Raw genomic sequence first — 22,861 nt, forward strand, 5'->3', positions numbered from 1 at the left:
GCAGACAAATGGGCCCTTCTGCAACTTTTCGCCTGCCCCAGAGCAAACGTCAAGACTTGGGCAATTAAGGCAGCCTTTAAACAGCTGGGTACCCTGCTAAAAGGGTCCTGGAAGGGGTAGAACTGTTTGGGTGCCCACACCAAGGCAAATGGGCCATAGCAGCAGACAACACTGTCAGGGATGCCCCACTTGATCCATGCCTAGGGGTAGCTGTCAAGCCAGGTCCAACTCACCCTGGGTGCAACCAGCAGGCAGACTGGTTGAGGGCAGATCCTTACCCAATGCCTTATGCCAAACTGGCTTACACCTGTCGTCAATAAAGTTGCATCCTAATTTGACCCATCCAATGGTCTCCTGTGTCATATTTACACTGCCACATCCCCACCAGCCAGCAGTGCACCTTATGCGCCTTGACTATGCATATGGGGAACCTGCAGCTCTCCAGATGTTGCTGGGATTCCCAATTCCCATCAGCCTTAGTCAGCATGACCAGTGGTCTGGGCTGAAGGCAGCTATAGCTCAGTAAATGCCTGGAGGATCCCAGGCTCCCCTATGTTAAAACCACCTCGGAAGCATTAAGCTAGAAACAGACATTTGCTGTTAATGTTAAAATAATAAATGGGACTTTTCTATCTGTTCTGACCCAATTTCAGCAGGTTACTTTCATCCTACTTTAATGCTATTCTGTACACCAAGTTGCTAAGGAAAAGCACAATAACTTTTGGGGTTATCGTAGGTGGGTTTAGTCCCACAGATAGAGCCTCCACCATCTACTCCAGCTGCACTGGCTCCCGGTGGAGTACAGGATCAGGTTTAAGGTTTAACCTTCAAAGGTTTAAGGTTTTAACCTTCAAAGCCCTATACGGCCTAGGACCCTCGTACCTACGGGACCGCCTCTCCTGGTATGTCCCACAATGGAACTTACGGTCTTCAAACAAAAACATCTTGAAGGTCCCAGGCCACAGAGAAGTTAGGCTGGCCTCAACTAGAGCCAGGGCTTTTTCGGCTGTGGCCCCGATCTGGTGAAACGCTCTGTCACAAGAGACTAGGGCCCTGCGGGAATTGACATCTTTCCGCTGGGCCTGCAAGACAGAGCTGTTCCATCAGGCCTTTGGCCAGGGCACAGCCTGACTCCCTCCTTTGGCAATCATCAGAGAACCCTAGCCCAATTGGTTGCCATTAATCTGATTTGAATTAATTTTAGAATGAAATGATTTTAGAATGTTTTATCATTTTACTGTTTTTAGCCGCTCTGAACCCGGCTTCGGCTGGCAGGGCGGGATATAAATAAATTTTTTATTATTATTATTATTATTATTATTATTATTATTATTATTATTATTATTATTTACCAGTAACTTCTGAAGTGTCAATGGTGTAAAGCAGGGGTAGGCAACAGGTTTTCCAGATATGGCAGTCCATAATGCCTGACCACTGCAGTGCAACATCTGGAAGGCCACGCAGATTGCATTCCCCTCCTCACTTGATTTTTTTACTTTATCTTTCTAGTGTATCCTCTACATTGGTTCTTAGTTAATAGTTACTTATACAGTGCTTTTCGAAAACACTTCATCACATGTATCAGTGGTGGGCAAATTGGAAAACAGATGTTGCCTGAATTGAAAGCTCTCAAGAGATGAAGCCAAGGACATTTTCTAGCCCGATTCTATCCTTCCTTAGAAATTAAGACCTGTCTATTTCTGTAGCATTTGCTTCCCAGTTCTTGTTTAATGCGGTTAAGTTACTAATTCTGTCTTGAGCGGGTATACTTACGTAGACCAAAAGAATGAACCAGCTCTCACCCCTTGCTTGGCAGCCGTAATCCATATCTAATTAGGAAAATATAAGGCGATTACAAAGAGCTACATGACGGTACATTTATTAAAACAAAATGTCATAAATAAAACCTTCCCCAACCCTCAGCCCCAAACATTGGCTTCCAGTTCTACAGATTAGAATTTGAGCATTTGCATCCAACCGGGCTAGCAGCAGAAATCTGAATAGTTTCCTTGATTAACAGGTTAGAGAATCAGGGTCACGGTTATTTAATAACTGGAAAAAAATTAAAAGGAGAACAGAGGTAAAATCCTGATTGTGCAAGTTGGCGCCTTTTTCCGGATGCTGAAAATTTCAATCTCTGAAGTCACCGGTATAATGTACACACACACACACACACACACACACACACACACTGAACATCTGAAGTACAATGTTAGCTCCCAGGCTCACAACAGCAAGCCGGTTGCATATGTGAGTATTCACTGTCATGCAAAGAATTCAGCTTTTAACACAGATTGTGGAATGGCATTTTCATCACTGGGCACAAGTTAAGATCACCACACAGGCTGAGGACCACCACATGAAGGCTCTACTCCATCTCATGTTCTGAATTATCATGTGACCAGACTCTGCAAGAGATTTGCAGCCTTGGTCTGTGTTGAACATTGTACAGTCCTTAACACCCACATGCCACCTACGCAGGGATGAAAAACATAGAGGAAAAAATATATCTTGCAGTGGAACAATATTATAGGACAGAAGTGTGTGAGGCACACAGTGGTTGAGACTATCATCAACCATTTATCCTCTGTGATCTACCCATTAGCAGTTGCTGCCCAGTTAAACCCCCAGCTTGCAATTCTAAGTTAGAAGGTTCAGCTTCAAACCATCTTAAGGACCCCTCTTGGGAGTCTGGCAAAAAACACAGGACCTCCAGCCACAGTGGTACCTTGGGTTAAGAACTTAATTCATTCTGGAGGTCCATTCTTAACCTGAAACTGTTCTTAACCTGACGTACCACTTTAGCTAATGGGGCCTCCCGCTGCTGCCATGCCGCCGCCACACGATTTCTGTTTTTATCATGAAGCAAAAGTTCTTAACCCGAGGTACTATTTCTGGGTTAGCAAAGTCTATAACCTGAAGCGTCTGTAACCTGCAGTGTCTGTAACTCGAGGTACCACTGTATTTTGCTGCTGAAGGCCAAGGATACAATGACTCCCCACCCCACATACGGAAGCCAATCAGAATTGCGGTTGAATCTTTTCCGCTGCCTGACTTTTGCCTAACAGTAGGGCTGGGCCATGGGAGCAACAAGAGACTCAATAGGAGCTCAATGTCATCTCTGGGAACACTGCACAAGAAAAATGCTTCCTTTTGCCTTATTGCCTGTAGGAGCACCATGTTCCTTTTGGACACTGTACTAACAAGAACCATAGATCAATCTCCCCGGGTGAACGGATCCCTTGCATTTGCTTTCACTTTTTGAAAGTGTAAAACACCTTTTTGATGTTTCTAATAAGACTCTGTTTACAAGAGCAGGATCCTGCCATGGTGGTGTCTTAAATTATTCAAAAAGCTTTTGACCCATAGCACTCTTGGCATTGCCAGGTGGAATTGGCAATAGAAGGGCTGTAACCAGCTGCTTCCGTCCAAGTTCTATTGTTAAGTGTTAAAATGAAGGAGGGTGGGGACTGCATTTTATAGCTATAGAAACACACTGCCACAGGGATACAGTCATACCTCGGGCTACAGACACTTCAGGTTGCGTATTTTCAGGCTGCGGACCACCGAAATCCAGAAGTACTGGGACAGGTTACTTCCGGGTTTCGGCAGTCGTGCACGCGCAGAAGCATTAAATCACGCTTTGCGCCTAAGTGCCGAATCGCAACCTGCACATGCACAACTGCGGGTTGCGGGCGCTGCAGGTTGCAAACGTGCATCCCGCAAGGATCACATTTGCAACCCGAGCGTCCACTGTATTTCTAAAAATAATTAAAGAGCATTTAAACCAAATTTTAAACCAGAGTATCATTATGATGGGCACCCCAGCCTTTTGCTAAAGCCATATTTAGCAGTGAAGGGACGTGGGTGGCGCTGTGGGTTAAACCACAGAGCCTAGGGCTTGCTGATCAGAAGGTCGGCGGTTCGAATCCCCACGACGGGGTGAGCTCCCGTTGCTCCCAGGTCCTGCCCACCTAGCAGTTCAAAAGCACGTCAAATTGCAAGTCGATAAATAGGTACCACTCTGGCGGGAAGGTAAACGGTGTTTCCGTGCACTGCTCTGGTTTGCCAGAAGCGGCTTAGTCATGCTGGCCACATGACCCGGAAGCTGCACGCCGGCTCCCTCAGCCAATAAAGCGAGATGAGCACCGCAACCCCAGAGTCGGCCACAACTGGACCTAATGGTCAGGGGGCCCTTTACCTTTACCTTTATATTTAGCAGTATCAGAACCAATTTTCAGCAAGGACTTAATAGGCTTTTCTGCATAACCAATCCAGCAACCCTGATCCGGCTAGAAGTTAGCCACGACAAAGTCTCACTCAAAAACAATGGAGTAAAAGTGACATTATCCCCGACTCCCACTGGAGCCGAGTCATGACTAATTTTTGACATAGCTGGCCCCAATCATGCCAACATAAAAGCCAGAAGATTTAATACCACACACACACACAAAATGTCCATTATTTTTATTGATTCACTTTCGCTAAGGCAAACAAAACAGAAACTTACCGGCTGACCTCCCCACCACCTGTGATTGAATTTTTCTCGGCCACGGAGGCTGAAAGCAGCATCAAATACAGGATCGTACATTGAATTGCCAATGATTCCATGGGATTCAGGATAGAGGCCCTTTGTGTTGGAAATGTTGAAAAATAAAACAGATTATTAACTATTATTCAATATGACCGTATAACGAGGAAAAAAATAGCAGTTTCAGTGGAAATCATAGTACGTGGGAGGACTTCTATTTTTTTTGTTGAAGTGCTAAAAACTTGTCTTCCAAGTTAAGGTCTCCATCTCACTATGCTAATCTGCTGACTAATCTTGTGCAATACAGTACAATCACATCTTACATGGGGGTTTTGTTCTGGGGATGACACATTTATGCAAAATGTATATACTCAAATACAGTGCAAGCATCCCTAGCCTTCCAGAGCTGGCACGCCAAGGGGGCCTTGCCTCCCAAGCAAGACAGAGAACTTAAAAGCTCTTTTCTGTTGGGTTTCCCCAACATTAGTGCTTTCCCCATCACTGCTTACACCAGTGTAAGCAACACATGAATCAGGACACGGCCCAAGAGTTAAGAAAGAGCAGGAGAGATAATGCAGTTAATGGTTACTTGATTGCTGCCCTAACAAAGTCCAAATCTAGTTATATGCAATATTGCCAGCTGTATCCCTAATCACTAACTGACTTCCAGCCAGTCTAGAATGGAAGTCTTGTAATACCATTTGAAGCTGGCAGTGGATCCCTCAAACCCTTTTCCTTCCACGTGCAAAAGAGTAATGGAGAGGGGCGAGCTGTGAATTCTGAACAAGAGTGCTTTCGAAGTGAGTTTAACCTCAGGGCATGCCTCCTCCACAGTCATAATCTTACCTCCAGAACACTGTTAACTATTATGCTCCCTCAATTTCATTGTTCCCCTTTAAAAGAAATGGGTTTAACAATCCATGGCTCAACCATAGACTTCCATTTCCAGACTCACAATTTTTCAGAACCCAGTTCCTCCAGACCCCATTTTACACCACCTCTTCCCTAGTATGGAAGACAGCGTGCTGCTCATAGCAAACTCTACTCAACATTTAAGCATAGCTGTAGTTGAGAAGTAGCTTGGCCTTGCCCCCCACCCCACCCCCCAAAATGGAGCAAAGAGTGGAGTTTTGCTTCGGAGTCCAAGGTGATTCCTGAAGTTCCTTCTCCAGACAATAAGATTAGTTACTCTAATCTCTTTACTCTCAGTGATCCGAAAGACTGAAATCAAACAGATCCTGGAAGTTGACAGAGAGGTGGAGTGTTGTTGTTTTTCAGTGTTTGTGTGTGTGTGAAATTTCTCCTTTTAAATTTAGCAACACAACACCTATGACGGGTACCAACGAGTCCAAGTATGTAGAAGGGCATGAACCCAATTCACTTCTAAACTGATAGCAAATACGGAGGGTCAAATGCCTGCTAGAGGGGATGATAGCTCAGGTCAAAAGTTTTTTATACTCTCACGAAGCTCAACAGGTTAAATGCCAGCTTCTCACTTGAGCCTTCCTGGATGCAAAATCGTTCATGTTGTTTGAGCCCTAACCATGGTCTTTTTCACATGACACAGGTATATGCAAATCTGCCCTTAGGCTCGGTGAACATTCCCTTCCCCGCATCAAAGCAGGACAACAACATATCTCAGATGCTTTCCTCGTCACCAACCACCACTCATTTGATATATACAGAAAAGCAGGAGGTTTCCTATATACGCATAAAACCAGCAGCAAAACTTACCGTCGCCAGGGTATACAAGTTAGGGAAGGTTTTTGTAGGGTAGACAGGCCTCATATATGGCGCATGTGTCCCACAGGACCCTGAAAATGAAGTTTGTGGTGTGGTTTTAATATAGATCGGTGCGGTGATGTTTCCATACAGCAGATGCCATTAAAGTCAATCATGAAACATGGTGTTTCGCTGGACTAACTGTGCAATCCTGTACATGTTTATCATAATAATATTAATTTATTATTTATACCCTTCCCACCTGGCTGGGCTTCCCCAGCCACTCTGGGAGGCTTCCAACAAAATATTAAAATACAGCAATGCATCAAACATTAAAAGCTTCCCTAAACAGGGCTGCCTTAAGATGTCTCCTGAATGTCAGGTAGTTGTTTATCGCTTTGACATCTGCTGGAAGGGCGTTCCACAGGGCGGGCGCCACTACCGAGAAGGCCCTCTGCCTGGTTCCCTGTAGCTTTGCTTCTCACAATGAGGGAACCGCCAGAAGGCCCTCGGCACTGGACCTCAGTGTCCGGGCAGAATGATGGGGGTGGAGACACTCCTTCAGATATACTGGACAGAGGCCGTTTAGGGCTTTAAAGGTCAGCACCAACACTTTGAATTGTTCTCGGAAACGTACTGGGAGCCAATGTAGGTCTTTCAAGACCGCTGTTATGTGGTCTCGGCAACCGCTCCCAGTCACTAGTCTCCAGTCTCCAGCTTATCTCTGTTCAGTAGGGCTTACTAAATACATTTAAAATTGCAGTTTAAGAAGGGACGGAGACAAAAAAGGGCTTTTGTCCCAACAAAGCACATGCACTTACTTAGTTTTTCAATGTTGCGCATCACTTTGTCACCTTTCTTCATGTACGATGCACGGAAGCCATCGACCGAAAATATTATCAATGGGGGGCGAACAAAACTGTGGGAGGCAAAGCATGTTACTAATGAACTTAAAAGCTGGAGTAAAGATGTGGCAAAACAAATTGGGAAAGAAAGTCTCTTCTTTGTGGTTTCAGGACAACTTCACCTTGTGTCAAAGTGACCTAGGACAACGTTTATGCCTGAGCAGAGCCAAAAATCCCAGGCACACATGCCCTTCACTCATTTGAGTTATATAAATAAACAAGGCATCATCTTATAATTATTTTTAAAATTTATTTGTTACCTTTGTGTTTCCACGCAGATAAGTTATCTTTCGTTAAAAATCCACAGGGAAACTTAGTCCCATTGCCATCAGAAAATGGTGTTGTTATAAGTTTATAATATATGGGTAGTATTCACTGCTGGTTCGACTCAGAGCCAACACATTGAGGTTAATAAACACGACTTAGATTCATTATTTTTATTTATTAAACTTATATACTGCCCTTCTCCTGACGATCACAGGGTAGATTTACAGTGTAAAACAGTGATTTCAGAGGGTCTACTAAAAGTAGGACTTAGTTGAATACAACCCTATATTTTGATATTTTTACATTTCTCTTGGGAAGACAGGCAAACTAATGCCAGTGTACTGAAAGAAGCAAAGATCACCAGTGTTGAAGCAATGATTCTTCAACATCAGGTTCATTGGACTGGTCATGTTGTTTGGATGCGTGATTATCGTCTTCCAAAGCAACTACTATACTGTATTCCGAACTTAAAAATGGAAAGCGTAATGCTGGTGGTCAACAAAAGAGGTTTAAAGACTCTCTCAAGGCAAATCTTAAAAAATGTAGTATAAACACTGACAATAGGGAAGCACGGGCTTGCGAGCGCTCCAGTTGGAGAGAAGCCTTTACCAAAGGTGCCATGGGCTTTGAAGACACTTGAACTCAGGACGAAAGGAAGAAACATGCTAAGAAGAAGGCATGCTTGGCAAACCCTCACCGTGATCAACTCCCGCCCGGAAACCAATGTCCCCACTATAGAAGGATGTGTGGATCCAGAATTGGCCTCCACAGTCACTTACGGTCTCACTGTTAAGACCATGTTCATGGAAGACAATCTTACTTGGCTACGAGTGATTGCCAGAGAAGAAGAACAACAAGAAGATTTTGGTGTAAAGGCATGGAGAGAGAGAGAGCCAATGCAATCTTAGCACCATGTTGTGCAAGAGTCTGTGCTGTTGTGCAAGCAGTAGCAGCACAAAGCTAAATTGACAAAGAGTATAATAGTAGCTGCTGCACTATGGGCTGAACAATGCATTTTGCAAGCGAAAGACATCCATTTGATTTGGCTATTGTATATAATCGTAAATAAGTGCTCTCACTAGCAGAATGGTTGTTGTACAAATGGGCTGCTGCAACTGGATATCGTCCAGAAAATGTACACGGTATGATGGTTCTCCTTTCTTTAGATGCTTGCAACAAGCCTCGGTTTTCACAACAGGACACAAAAACGAACCGCTTAGTTGATCTGACCACCAGTGGCAGCCGACGCTTAATAGATCTCCTACAGGTGATAAAAATAAGCACATAAAACAAAGCACTTACTTTGCTGGGCATTCTGGTGTCCGTGTATCCTCACATTCATCCGCAACCCAGTGAGTCTCTCCTAAAGAGGGATGATAATAAAAACCATTTTGTACACGACCTATACAGTTGCAAGTTCCATTTACAGCAAAGGTGAGGCAGGCAACCAGATCCGATATGTTTCTGCAGGAGTCAGTCCTACTGATCACCAGGGCTTGTTCTCGAGTAAAGAGCACATCAGATTGCAGCTGCACTGCCTTGTTTGTTTTCATGAATCCTTGAATGATCATAGCCAATCTTAGAATCTTTTATTGTCTACAGATGTAGGGTGCAGGTTTGCCAAACTGTGTGTGTGTTTTAACTCAACACTTCTTTCTGGCTGCATGTTCATTGTCCAGTGTGTGCTCAGTGCACCTTTGGATGCTTAATCTCATGGTGACAAAATCCTGAAAAGAATTATTTCATCGTTTCACAATCCAAGGCCCCTTTTTTAACAGTTTAAAATTTCATCAGCGTCTTTAACAACAATATACTCTGCCTGACTAGTATGGCTGGAAGCATATATAAACAATGCCCCTCTGTTGCTATTTTCAGATGAGATTCAATCACACCCCAGCAAATTCAGGTTGGGCAATTAAAGTGTGTTTGGAGCAATACAAATAAAGTGTGGTGGGGTTTTTTGCAAGATGCAAAGGGGTGGGGAAATGCCCCAGAAACTGTTGGGTAGCATTTGCTGCATACCCATCATCTAACCTCCCCGCAAACAAATCAGGATGGATGCTCAACAAACAGGTCATCAAGTCATAGAAACCTTTTGTTATTGGCTGCTCACAAGGAAAAAGATGGGAGGCCACTTGGGAGATCCTATTTCACCTATAGAACAGCATGACTATCATTCTTGTTGTTGTTATTCTTTTACTAAGTACAAAAATATCTGAACCGTCTCATGAAAAAAAATAAGGACTTGTTAACCAGTTTCTACATGGGCACACATCTACAAAGTGGTGTCTTTAATTGGACTTTTTAAAAACCACTCTCAATATTATTTGTGCCCGCAAATGTTTTGGGGTGGCCATATTGCTTCATTTCCAATTGGTGCAAGTTCTGTAACTTCCTGCTGAAACCCATAACTAGTAACACCAAAAATGTCCCAGAAGTTTTCTCCCACTTTTGTCGCACTATAGCCTCTCCAGATAGCAGTGCGCTAACTTAGGGGAAGCATCGCAGAAGGAATGAAGCATCAGTCAGCTTGGACTAGGTGACTCACATCTCCCTTCCAAAACATGTTTAGGAGAAGCATGATCCAGAATGGTTAGATTTCTTTTGCAGATAGAAGAACGAAAACAAGTACCTTTACAAACAACTTGGTAGTTAGTACAACAGTCCCCTCTGGATAAGCAGTCTTCAGAACAGTGACAGGCATGATCTTCATTTCTCGTCTCTCCGCATCGCTCTTTCGTACATTCCCAGCCTCCAGCTAACATTATCACAAAAACAAAAAACATGAAGACAGTGGTTTCTTAAAGACAACTATGCACATGTGCCCCACACCTTTGGGGCAAAACAATTCCACAGCAATTTTCACCTTATTGGATGTTTTCATTTTGAACCTGGAGTGGCTGTAGTCCAACAATGTCTGGAGGGTCCAAGTTTAGCCACTGATGCTTTAGTTGCGCTCAAAAGGTAGCAGGGTCCAGGACATGGATGGCCTTATCCCCCAAAATCATGGGGGTTTCAGTTTGTTAGATACATGCTGTCCACCCCCCACAGAAGGGCTCACTGTTGAACCAGTTTAAATATGTACTTTTAAATGTATCCAGAGACTCAGAACTTTGAGAGAGCTATTTCAATCCCAGCTCAGCCATGCTCATTGAGAAGATTGACACTTCCTCCAATCTATAAAATGTTATGTTAGAAGAAGCAATGGAGTAAAGACTGTAAAGCATTCCATACTTGTACTTCTTTTCTTTCATAAGAACATGTTTGAGCAGTTCTATCAAGTTGGGTGTATTATGTACACTGGCTGCATCTGGCTACAATGAACATCAAACCATAGTTAAGTGTTACAAATGAGACCAGGCTAGCCATGGACTCACATACCTTTCCCTCCCTTCTCTAGCACATCCATACAAAGAGATGGGAAGCTTCAGCTAAATTCTAAACTCTGGTTAATCTGTTATTAAACTATGGTACATAGATGCCAGCTCCCTGGGGCCCTGAGCACCCACCAAATTCCCCATGTGGGGCACCCACAAATTTTGGCACACTGCATGACACCTACGGCCCTGGGCACCCACAGTTGCAGTGCCAAGCTGGCCCTCCTGCTATGGTTAGTGACAACAAACCAGTTTTATGGGCTGGAATTTGGCTCGTTTCCACCAACCATCATTAAGATTACATGGTGGTCTAAAACAGAAGTGAATGCTTCTGAATTCCACCTGGTGATTATGCCACAGGAGGGGTGACTGTGCAAGAATGGCGCTCGCTTTGACTTGTTCTTGCAATGCTGGATTGTAGTTTAGCATTATGTCCACGCCAAGGCTCCCTCCTCAACATGTGGTATGGAGTGAAGAATTGCCCCAAACCTTTCCAAGCTTTGGACAGTTTCACCTCCCCTCCCCTCTGCCTATGCCTCATTCATGATTGTTCAGGAGGGAGCCACCTTTTCCTCCAAAGAGGGTGTGTGTGTGTGTTGTTTTTTTGAAGAGGCAGTCAACCGAAGGGGGGGGGAGGAAAATGGGGCCATTTTCCTCCTGTGAACTTCACATACAATCCAAGCCATGTTGTGGTATAACTCCAAGGAAACACACAAAAGGAAAAAAAGATGGAAGAGATTGCTTATATTCTGCTTGCATACAATTCTTAACACACACGTGTATACACACACACACACACACACACACACACACCACTGTCCTACTACAAGTTGGTTATTAAGTGATTATGAACCAATCCTGCAACCAGAGTGTAAGGTCAAGTGGATCGGTAGGCACTGAATGCCAAACAAGGACACAATTCAAGCAACTTCAAGGACCTTCAACAGGAGAGGCTTAAAGGCGACACATGCTTAATTCTTTCCCCCACTGAAATCTAGGATCGTGCCCATATGAAATAGTAGCAAAAATGAGTCCTAAGATTTCAACAAGCTGCATTTCCCACTGTGTTAAAAGATGCTCAGTTCTGTGAGACGTGGACAGAAGCAATGGTTGAGCTCTCACCGAGGTGCTGAAACTGTACCTGAACTGTACCACCTCAGATTACAGACAGGTGCTCTTTTGACTCTTTGGATAGGAGCCTAACTGAAAGACATGGGCTGGGATGCAAGATTGTGGTTAGAGACTGGAGGTGATGGAGAGCAGGTAACCCGTTCCTTCAGGATGCTAAACGTGTGTTGTCAAGTGTTTTGGTTTTAGTGCTGGGAATCTTTTCCCAGACATAAAAAGGTCTGGAGATGTACTTCCCACTGTTAGTGCTCTGGCTCCTATTTCTGAGAAAACTTAGGTTAAATTTCCCAAACTGTTATGGAGAAGAATCCACAACCATGCATTTGAGAAGTCTTAAAAGCGTGTCAGCGCACATGGAGAGGTAGAAAAGGCCACGATAACGCTCATCAGCAGTAGCGATTTGTACAAAGCAGGCACTTAAGAGCTCTCCTACCTGTCTTTAAACACAGTTCGTCAAAGTCTGCACAACAACTGAAGTAGCTCTTGCACAAGTTGTCGCAGCGGCAACCTGGAGGCTCTGCCTCGTCAAGTTCAAAGCACCTGTTTTTGCAGGATCCAGAAGGACTGGTCCAAGAGGAATCGGATAAGACTGTGTTGGGGGCAAAAAAGAGAAAGAGGAAACCATGAGTCAAGCAACCAGTAGCTGGCTAAAGATAACTACTTACTGCCAATCTGAGCTAACAGGCCCACTGCATTGCCCAATAAAAGAGAGGAGAAAAGAGACTGTTTAAGTCTCGTCAAACAATCTAAGAGCTGGTGTGTTCTCCAGTCACATTTTCTTATCCTGGATTAACCTGCAATGAATCAAAGCTGTATGGATTTTGTGCCAAACCAAAAATCCAAGTTTTGCATTGAAACCCCCACAGTTTCACCAAACTTATGGTAACTGGAAACTCCGGATACTGGACATAAAACAAACTGTCGAAGACCTGAGAATTATTTTGCAAAGACAGGAGGAATGGAAGGCGAGAATAGCATGGAGATGGGGACCTAGTTGTAGACAGGAGAACAGGCAAGGCCCTGGAAGGCGTCAAGGCTCAAACCCTCTAGAAGTCTTGGCCAGCCAGTCACATGGACCATCTATGAGGAAGGTAGGATGCAGGTTTACAGCACAGCAAAACCAACCCTGGCTGCTTGTAGCAAATTTCAGTGGTGGTGTGAGGGACAGAGAGGGAGATGGTGGGCAATGTGAGTTGGAGACAAGGAAGAAGCATGTTAAATGGATCATAGCATAAAACACTGAAAACTGGGTATTCAAGCAAAAGAGTCAGTCGAGTTAAACCAAGAGCAGAAGCATTCAGCTGAAGTCATTCTTGACTTGCCATGACTAAAATGAACAGGGAAAGTAATCTAACTCATTTATACCATGTGCTGGCTAAGAAACTTTGCTCTTTACTTTCAGGTTGTCCTGCACAGGGGTGGATAACGTGCACCTCCCCGACATTTTGGACAACAACTCATCAGCCTTAGCCAAAACAGTGTCACTACCATGATCTAAAGGCACAGTTTCGCAGTAGTCTGTTAGGCTAAATTTGTGTTTCAAAAAAGATTTGAGAATCCCGCAACTACTGGTTTATGTAGTGTATAATCCAGCAACTTTTGTTACATATTCCCTAGGGAGCATCCTACCAGTTTCACAGAAATCAATTGCTAAGCTTAGCATCGCCATCCCTTATCTGGATGGTACCACATTAGACAAAATAGCACCAGAACCAAAATGGAAGTGGGTGCTCCATCGCTGGGTTCGTTAGGTTACCCCTTTGGCTTTTAGTCTCCCTTGCATCATCTCCTGCCAAATTACAGTGTGACATTTCACAAGACGATGACACGGTGTGCCATTTCGCTGTCTTTCAAGGGTTAGTTCAATGGTTTCATTTATCCATTTCATTTGGCTTACTGGCAAACCTTGAGCAGCAGAGGTCTTTGCACTTGGAACCCAGCCAGCCTGATTTTACAGCTAAGAACACCTCAAACACCCTCGGCTTAGAGGGGGGGGGTGTCCCGTTGAAATCCATGCACAATTGTTTATTTTAGGAAGCAAAACTCAGCAAGTGTTATTGCATTTCATGTAAGTGACAGCCTTGTTGCTTGTGACACTCACACAAACTAGCTATGTGTGAAGAATGGTTTTTAACATTTTCCATGTCAGAAATATTGTGCGGCCAACAGGTCGGACAGCTGTGCATCCACTTGATAAAGGATTTTAAAACCAAGTGACAAAAAGCAGCTGTGGTCTGTAGGTTCCCAGTGTTTGCTACATGGATGTACCAGGAAAAGTGCAATACCACGGGAGGAATCCCAGCAAAGCAGCTGGTCTGGATGGGTTGCTATGGAAAGTGGTAAAAAACTGCGCTGATCAACTAGCAGGGGTTCTGACATGGATTTTTAACATCTCCCTGCAGACTGCTTGTGTACCATCATGTTTGAAAGCAGCCACCATTGTCCCAGTCCCAAAGAAAACAGCAATTAACTGTCTAAATGACTACAGACCCATTGCATTAACATCTGTAGTGATGAAATGCTTTGAGAAATTGGTTTTTCAACACCTTAGGACATGTTTTTACCACCAGATTTTGATGAAGACCAGTTCGCTTACAGGAGAAATAGGTCAACTGACGATGCCATAGCCACAGCTTTTCACCTTGCAGCGAGTCATCTGGAGAGACGGGGGAATTATGTCAGATTGCTGTTTATTGATTATAGCTCAGCTTTTAATACCATCCTTCCGGACATTCTTATTAAAAAGCTGATGGACCTGGACTTTCCCCCTACCATCTGTGATTGGATTAAAGACTTTCTGAGGGATCACACATAAATAGTGAGGATTGGGCCTGTCACATCTACTTTCTAAAGCTCAGCACTGGCACCCCACAGGGATGCGCGCTGAGTCCCTACCTGTACTCGTTGTATCCATATGACTGCATTTCATCTGATCGATCCACTGCAATTATTAGGTTTGCAGATGATATCACCATAATGGGTCTAATTACAGGTGGAGATGAATCAGCATATAGGGAGGAAGTTCAAAAAGTCTCCACATGGTGCCTAGAGAACAACTTGCATCTAAATATCAGCAAGACAAAGGAGATGGTGTTGGACTTTCGGAGGAAGAGAGAGGAACTTGCCGCGTTGTGTGTGTGTGTGGAGAGAGTCTCTTCCTTTAAATTCCTGGGAGTTCACCTTAGTGAAGACCTCACTTGGAAAATCAATACAACCCAGGTGGTTAGTAAGGCCCAACAGAGACTCCATTTCCCTAGGGTCTTGCATAAGAACAATGTCAAACAAAAAATGATGACCTCCTTCTACCGGGCTACAATAGAAAGTGTACTTTCATACTGTATAACAGTGTGGTACACTGGTTTGACAGCCACGGACAGGAAGTCCCTACAGAGGGTGGCGAATACAGCATATGACATCATGGGTTGTCCTCAGAGTTCACTAGATGACATTGTGGGTACCACTTTAGCTAATGGGGCCTCCCACCGCCGCCGCGCGATTTCTGTTCTCATCCTGAAGCAAAGTTCTTAACCCAAAGTACTATTTCTGGGTTAGGGGAGTCTGTAACCTGAAACATCTGTAACCTGAAGCGTCTGTAACCCGGGGTACCACTGTACTTCTGTAAGGGAGTAGGGTCTGTGGCAGCAGCAGCAGCCATGAAGGTAACATATGAATTGAGCCCAACATACATGGGTTCGGTAAAAGAAAAGTGCTATTCATTCATAACAAACATTCTTAACAGCTCTAGTTCTCTAGTACATGCAATGGTCTATACCAAGGCTTTGGGTGAGCCAAAAGATTCTGCAAGATCTAGACTGCCCATGCTGCTAAATGGCAATATTCTGCTGGCAGAGAAAACCCAAGCCCCACTCCTGGCAATGCAAAGTGGTTTAACGACACAAATCAATCCTTTTAATAATGCCTCCTTGGTTTTATGGTAGGGAAGGGGCCGAAACAGTAAGAATCGCTCCTTTTAATAACAGCTACTTGCTTTTTACTGACAAATGGGCTCTGTGAGGAGGGGGTCCTGGTTCAATCTCCAGTTTAAAGGCTGGGAGATGCCTGCTCCCAAGACCTTGGAGAGCTGCAGGCCGTCAGCAAAGACAAAATATGAGGCTAGATGGGCCCAAGGAGCTGACTATATACGGTAGCTACATAAGCTTTAAATAGCATTGCTTGGTCTCCTTCTCCCACCTAGGGCGATTGTGTAATATCGGTTTACCTTACAGGACTAGGGCACAAGAAATCAACTGCTGTGCACAAACATCCACAGTATGAATACTGCTGAACATTACAGTCTCCTGTATCACCACAGAGGGAAAAGTCAAGGGCAAAACTACGGCTGGTTTCACAAACGTATAGATCAGCAGTTTCCTATCTGCAAAAATGCAGTAAAAAAAAGACAGGTAAGGTCATGATGCATGGCATAAAAAAAGCACCACTATAATTTGCATACTGATAATAATGCAGCGCCAGTAAGGCACATACTTTCAAGCAGCAGAGATTACTATTTTGCTCCAAAGCACGCAGGAGAGACACAAAGATCCAGGTTCGCTTTGGTGTTCAAAACTTCCCAGTACTTAAGAATATGTTTTGAGGTGCTAACCACAATAAAACTACTCATCTGGCGGCCATGAAAATGTAGGTTTAACAAGCCAATATAATGCCTATATCTAAATGAGTGACTTTAAAGGGAGAGAGAGTCAAAAAGGCTGTTCGGTCGCATTGTCCTTTACCAGTAAATGTAACAGACAAACGAGAAACTTGGAAAATCTCACCCACAACATGTGCAAGTCAAGAAAACTGCTCAAGGTAGATTGCAAGCCATGCCAAGCTGCCGCAACCTTTCAAAACACATTTCACACAGCTCAGACTTTGTTAGCAAAAAGAGTAGCAAAATGCAGCTGGGGGTACTGTTTAAAAGCCCCTTTACGAAAGGTGGTTAGCATCCAGAAAGCAGTAACCTTCCAATGTCAGCTGGGCTGTTTTAATAACTCTGGCCATATGCTTGGGTGTTTTGTGTGTGTGTGTGTTTTGCAAGCACTGTATCCAGCACCTGCAAGGACGGTGCAGGCTATCTTCTGCAACAGCTGGAGAAAACATTTTCCATGTTAGCTTAGAAAACAGATGGATCAGACAGCAGAATTTGGTCAAAAGGGATGTTAAGCACTTAAATGCACAAGCCAACTCAGCAGAGGCGCAGGAGGCCTCTTGCCGCAAACGTCCAACTTGCCGTTTATAAGAGGCTCTGGCCCATCTGCAACTTCCATTACTAATAATAGGAATCATATGTGCTTATCAGAGCCTGAAGAAGGCTCCTTTGATCAGAGCATTTGTTACCAGTTAGACGCAAGTCATCCAGCAGAACAGCACGCCCTCCTTTTCACAGACCATCGTTCAGTTCTCCCATTTATGATGCTAGAACGCAAGGCTTTCTGATCTCGGGTTTTCTACATCCTGCTTCCATTACTTTGATACGTTAGAAACAACCTTGGCAAGGAAAGCGCACAAACCTACACTTACACACCACTGCAATATAAACAGCAACTTGGCTGCAGTTTCTGCTTCTCAAATGCAAACAGGCTTGGGGTAGTTTAAAAAACGAAAGAGGATGCTGCAGCTGAAACGAGGGCATGTTTGTGTGCACCGGAAAGGTCCGCAAGGGAACATTTAAGATCTAAGGACACTATAGACATTTGTAATCACATTGGTAGTTGACAGCCAGAAATTCCCCCACAAAACTTTTTATGTATGAAACAATCCATCTTCAGCTTCTCTAATTATTAACACTGACCACTCTAAATAACAGCGAATTCTGTGAAACTTTAAAGTCACTTTCAGGTAATATACTCAAAAGTTAAAGCTATGAGTTTAACAGGTTGAAGAAAAGTGACAGCAGTATGGAGTCAACAGTTCTGAAAAACACTGAGAACTGCAGATCTGAAAGGATGGAAACACGTGACTAGAATGAGATGCTGTGTGTTGTGAGCTGGTCTCACACCCAAGAGACCAGAATTTAAATCCCCATTCAGTTATGAAGTTTATCTCTCAGCCTACCGTACATCTCACAGGATTGATGCAAGGATAAAATTAAGGAGGAGAACCATGAGTGCCACCTTGGGCTCCTCGAAGGAAGGGCAGATATGTAATCTTAGAACCTTAGAAATGTAGAATTGGAAGGGACCGTGAGGGTCATCTAGTCCAACCCCCCTGCAATGCAGGGGTGTTTTTTTTTGCCCAATGTGAAACTCAAACCCACAACCCTGAGATTTAGAGTCTCATGCTCTACTGACTGAGCCATGTGGGCATAAAGGTCTGAAATCTACAAGGAAACATAGGCTGAGCTTCTAACAGTGGTCAACAAAAGCTTCTCGGAAGCTGATAAGCATAAGCCTCCATGTACCTCCAAATACCAGCTGCTGGGGTCAGACAAAAGGGGGTGGCAGAGGGTTCCCCAATGACATCTGACTAGCCATCGTTAGAAACAAGATGACAAGTTTGATAGGTCCTTGGTCTGACCCGGTCCTTAAGGTAAACAGCCCTCCCTGCCTCATGTTTCCCCTAGCAAAAATGATATTCAGCAGTACGCTGCTTTTAACCATGGAGATTCTATTTGATTGCCATGCTCCCATTGTGTTTTCTAGTACAGCTTTTAGCTAAAAGAACAAACACCCTTTCAAATCAGTGTGGACAGACTACTGGAAACACAGAGTATTCAACATCCAGCAATGAGCCATTAGCAGTATGTAATAGGGGAGGGCAATGATCAAGATAGTGCCAAGATAGTGCCGATTCGATCCCCATATAGGAAAGCTACATATTTCTGCACTGCATGGGGTTGGACTAGATGATCCTTGAGGTCACTTCCAACGCTGCAATTTTATGAGATTTAGGGTGCTTACAAACACCCCATTTTCACTTGCTGGAGGGTATGCAGAATGCAATCCTAGGCAGTTACCTGGGAATAAGCCTCATTGTACACACCAGGTCCTACTTCCAAGTAAACATGCACATGGCTGCAGTCACAGCACAGAGAAGGCAAAGCACACCCACTGACCCATTTTCCACATCTGAAATATGTATCGCGTGCATCCTAACAGGGTTGAGGTCCCAACATACCTCCATTTTTTATCCCTCTTGAAATTTAACACCATGCAACTTTAAACGAAAACCTAACCATTAGAGAACATCTGTTTCATGCAGCACCTGTTTTCCTCAGTCCCCCTTCCTCTCCCCCACCCCGGCCTCCCAAAATTTCCTCTGCTAGTTCAGAAGTCAGCGTGATTCGCTGATAATAGGAAATCTCTTTCCATCAGTAAACACAAACTGGTCTCAATCAAACAAGAATTGCAGCGCCAGAGGGATAGACGGCGCATATCTTTAAATAAACCACCCCTCTTAACTTTTATTTTCTGCTGCAGTCGGTGTATGTATAATTTTTTTTTTGTTAAGTGACAGAATGCATTGTTCCATGTAACCACACACACAAAACCCTATATCACCCCAGACCATAATTAAATATGGTCTCATTCTCTCTCTCTCTCTCTTTCTCTATGTCACACACGCAGAGAGAGAAGTAAATAGGTTACCTATAAGCAAGAATGTCAACAGACTCAGGCTTTTTCACATAACCTTTGCTATAATCCAGAACGGGAGTGGGGGGGGGGGGAAGACACAGGAAAACTACATTTTGGAGCCATTTGCTCCTCCACCCCGATACATCAAGGCGTTGCAAAACGGGCAAATTAAATCATCATTGTACCTGGAAATGGGAACTCTTCCCCTTCGCCAGATCTCCGGACTCTATTGGCCGTAAATCCAATGCACACGTTCACCCCAACAGCAAAAGTGAAGAAGGATATTACCTGGGAACAAGGCGAGAGAGAGAGAGAGCTGGAGTTAATAAACCAGCCAGGAGCCAATCTGTTTTTGTTTGTTTTTTAAAGACATTTACAATTAAAATAGAATAAACCAGCAGTTTCAACATATTCCCCTTTGCCCACAATTCCTAACTGCTGGAAAAGCAAGCTGGCCGAGTCTGAAACTTCAGAATATTAACCATCTCGGACTTCCCTGAGTGCGTTTTCTTTTCGCGCAAGGTCTCCCCAAACCAGCACCCTCAAGAGAGAGAGACATCGCTTTACTCCTCCTTAAAGAAAACCCGCTCCTACCTGATGTAACTGGAGACCGTTTTTCTTAGCCATGCTCAAGAGGATTCTTGAAAAGCCTCCACAGTGGGTTCTCTTTTTCTTTAAAACTGAGCGCAGGACTCTGTTTGCTCAGTCTATTAGCTGCAGCTAATCCCACCTGGAGTGGCTGACAGCCTCGATGTGATTTGTCCAGGGGGAGATTTCATCATGTTCCACGCACAAATCGCAGCTCTCCAGTGCAAGGAGCTGAAGGCATCCTCCTTCTCGATTCCCCACCCCCCTCCCTCCCCAAACACACACACACACACACACACACACACTTTCATGTGGCCTCTTCTGGCAACGCACGGATTTCTTATGTTACTGTAGCCAATAAGCCCATATTCATTTTATTCTTCTCACTAATATATGGGTTGAGAGAGAGAGAGAGAGACCAAATGTGTGTGCCTATCCTGGCCAAACTGCAGAGAGAAAAACCTCTTGCGCTACAACTTTAATAATATAATTACAATACAATAAACGTTTTTTAAAGTTTGCCCACAGTGCAACCCACAAGCATGTTTTCTCAGAGGTAAGTCTTGGAGTAAGCCCCGTTGAAGATATTGTGCATTGGGTTGCACACTCATGCCCTTTTTATTCATAGAATTGTGGAGTTGGAAGGGACCTCAAAAAGTCATCTAGTCGAACTGAAGCATCCATGACTGTTGGCCATCCGACCTCTGCTGATAACCTCCAAGGAAGGAGAGTCTACAATCTCCCAAGTGTAAATGTTTTAGGTATGTTTAGTCGGAATCTCCTTTCTTGTAACACCTACAACTTTCTCATACCCGCCAGCGAATGAACATTTCCCCAGTTCTCATATCAAAAGGTCATTGTTGCCTCCCCTGTTACATATTGCTGAAGACTCCTTGCTAAATGTCGGCTACTGTCATGTGTTTACAAGAGCTTATCCACACTTGATTGAAAGCCAAGAGGTGTTTATTCTTTTTGATAAAAGCCACACTACAAACACAGCTACAGTGGTACCTCGGCTTAAGAACTTAATTCGTTCTGGAGGTCCCTTCTTAACCTGAAACTGTTCTTAACCTGAGGTACCACTTTAGCTAATGGGGCCCCTCGCTGCCACCACACGATTTCTATTCTCATCCTGAAGCAAAGTTCTTAACCCGAGGTACTATTTCTGGGTTAGCAGAGTCTGTAATCTGAAGCACCTGTAACCCGAGGTACCACTGTACTGTTCTCCACACGAGACATTTCCTACAACGTGTTATCAAACCTACCTTGGTACCTGCAATACACGAGCAAGGTGTGCACTGCTTGGTGAGGTAATGGTGGACTAGAACCTGCTAGACCTGGTTCAAGCCCCTGCTCAGCCACGAAGCTCTCTCAACTCAACCTCTCGCTGGGTTGTGAGGAGAAGAACCATGTTTGCCACCTTGACCTTCATTAGAGGTCAACCGAACAATTAACAAAGAAAAATGTGTGCTTGTCTCTAGCATCTATCCTAAATTGCTGAAGACCACAATACCTCAAAGACCGCCTCTCTCCACATGAACCAACCCAGAACCTGTGATGATCATCTGAGGGTCTTCTTCATGTGCCCCCTTCATGAGAGGGTGACAACAGGAGAACTAGCCTTTTCTGTTGTGGCTCCCCATTTGTAGATTGCTCTCTCCAGGGAGGCTTGTCTGGCACCTTCATTAATAAATAATAATAATAATAATAATAATAATAATAATAATAATAATAATAATAATAAAAAATAAATAAATAAATAAATAAATAAATAAATAAATAAATAAATAAATAATATATTATTTATACTCTGCCCACCTGGCTGGGTTTCCCCAGCCACTCGGTGCGGCTCCCAACAGAAAAAAACTTCCAACATTAAAAACTTCCCTAAACAGGGCTGCCTTCAGATGTCTTCTAAAAGCCAGATAGTTGTTTATTTCCTTGACATCTGATGGGAGGGTGTTCCAAAGGGCCGGCGCCACTACCGAGAAGGCCCTCTCTTGCATATATTTAGGTGTCAGGCAGAAACATTCCTCTTCTCTCAGGCTTTTGGCTGATTAATAATAATAATAATAATAAAAATAAAAATAATAAAAAAAAATTATTTATACCCCGCCCTTCCCGGTTCAGGAAACCAGGCTCAGGGTGGCTAACAACAAATTTAAAACACTTAATTGATGCTACAAAAAAAAACCAGCATAAACAATCTATGGCCTTTTAAACTGGAGCAGGGCTATTGTTAGTTTTGTTTGTAGTTTGTAGTATGTATTTTTCATGAATCCTACGATCCTCGAATGAAGCGTGGCATATAACGTTAATAGATAAAATAATCAAATCAAATAAATATTTGAAGTACTACACCACTTTAATAATGATGATGAGGATGATGTCACCCATCCGATCTTGGGTTGCCCCAGCCACTCCAGACAGCTCCCAACAAAATATTAAAAACACAGTAAGACATCAACCATTAAAAACTTCCCTGGCAAGCATAGTTTGTTAATGGTGCAGTGAGTTGTTAGGAGAGCTACAGTAAGCAAGTTGGTGTGATAGTCAATAGGAATCTACTAACAACTCTCAGCACCCCTGACAAACTACACAGCACACCAGATTCTTTGTGGGAAACATTTGTGAATGGAGTCCTGTTGCACATCTCAACCCTGACAAATGGCAAACTGAACAACTCTCCCCAGCAGATATTCCATAGCTATGTGGCCTGCCTACCAACATGGATCGGAATCGCAATGCCACACACAACCGTGTATTAAA

General features: G+C 43.8%; 1 protein-coding gene across 4 annotated transcripts in view; it reads right to left on the bottom strand.

Moving 5' to 3' along the window:
• Positions 1-22,861, bottom strand: part of ENPP2 (ectonucleotide pyrophosphatase/phosphodiesterase 2) — an 85,349-nt gene that overhangs the window by 38,407 nt on the left and 24,081 nt on the right. For 2 of the 4 annotated variants that reach the window (XM_081204484.1, XM_081204482.1), the window contains exons 1-9: positions 20,099-20,256; positions 19,690-19,792; positions 12,364-12,519; positions 10,058-10,183; positions 8,728-8,788; positions 7,075-7,172; positions 6,266-6,345; positions 4,511-4,630; positions 1,774-1,829 (exon numbers count right to left, since the gene is read on the bottom strand). In XM_081204484.1, the coding sequence (XP_081060610.1) occupies positions 1,774-1,829; positions 4,511-4,630; positions 6,266-6,345; positions 7,075-7,172; positions 8,728-8,788; positions 10,058-10,183; positions 12,364-12,519; positions 19,690-19,792; positions 20,099-20,131 (833 nt within the window). In that variant the 5' untranslated portion in view covers positions 20,132-20,256. Of the gene's footprint in view, positions 1-1,773; positions 1,830-4,510; positions 4,631-6,265; positions 6,346-7,074; positions 7,173-8,727; positions 8,789-10,057; positions 10,184-12,363; positions 12,520-19,689; positions 19,793-20,098; positions 20,257-22,861 lie in introns of those variants that run through there. The other 2 variants (XM_081204483.1, XM_081204485.1) reach the window with 2 other exon arrangements.

This window comes from Podarcis bocagei (assembly GCF_964188305.1).
Source record: "Podarcis bocagei genome assembly, chromosome: 8".
Taxonomy (NCBI): Eukaryota; Metazoa; Chordata; class Lepidosauria; order Squamata; family Lacertidae; genus Podarcis; species Podarcis bocagei.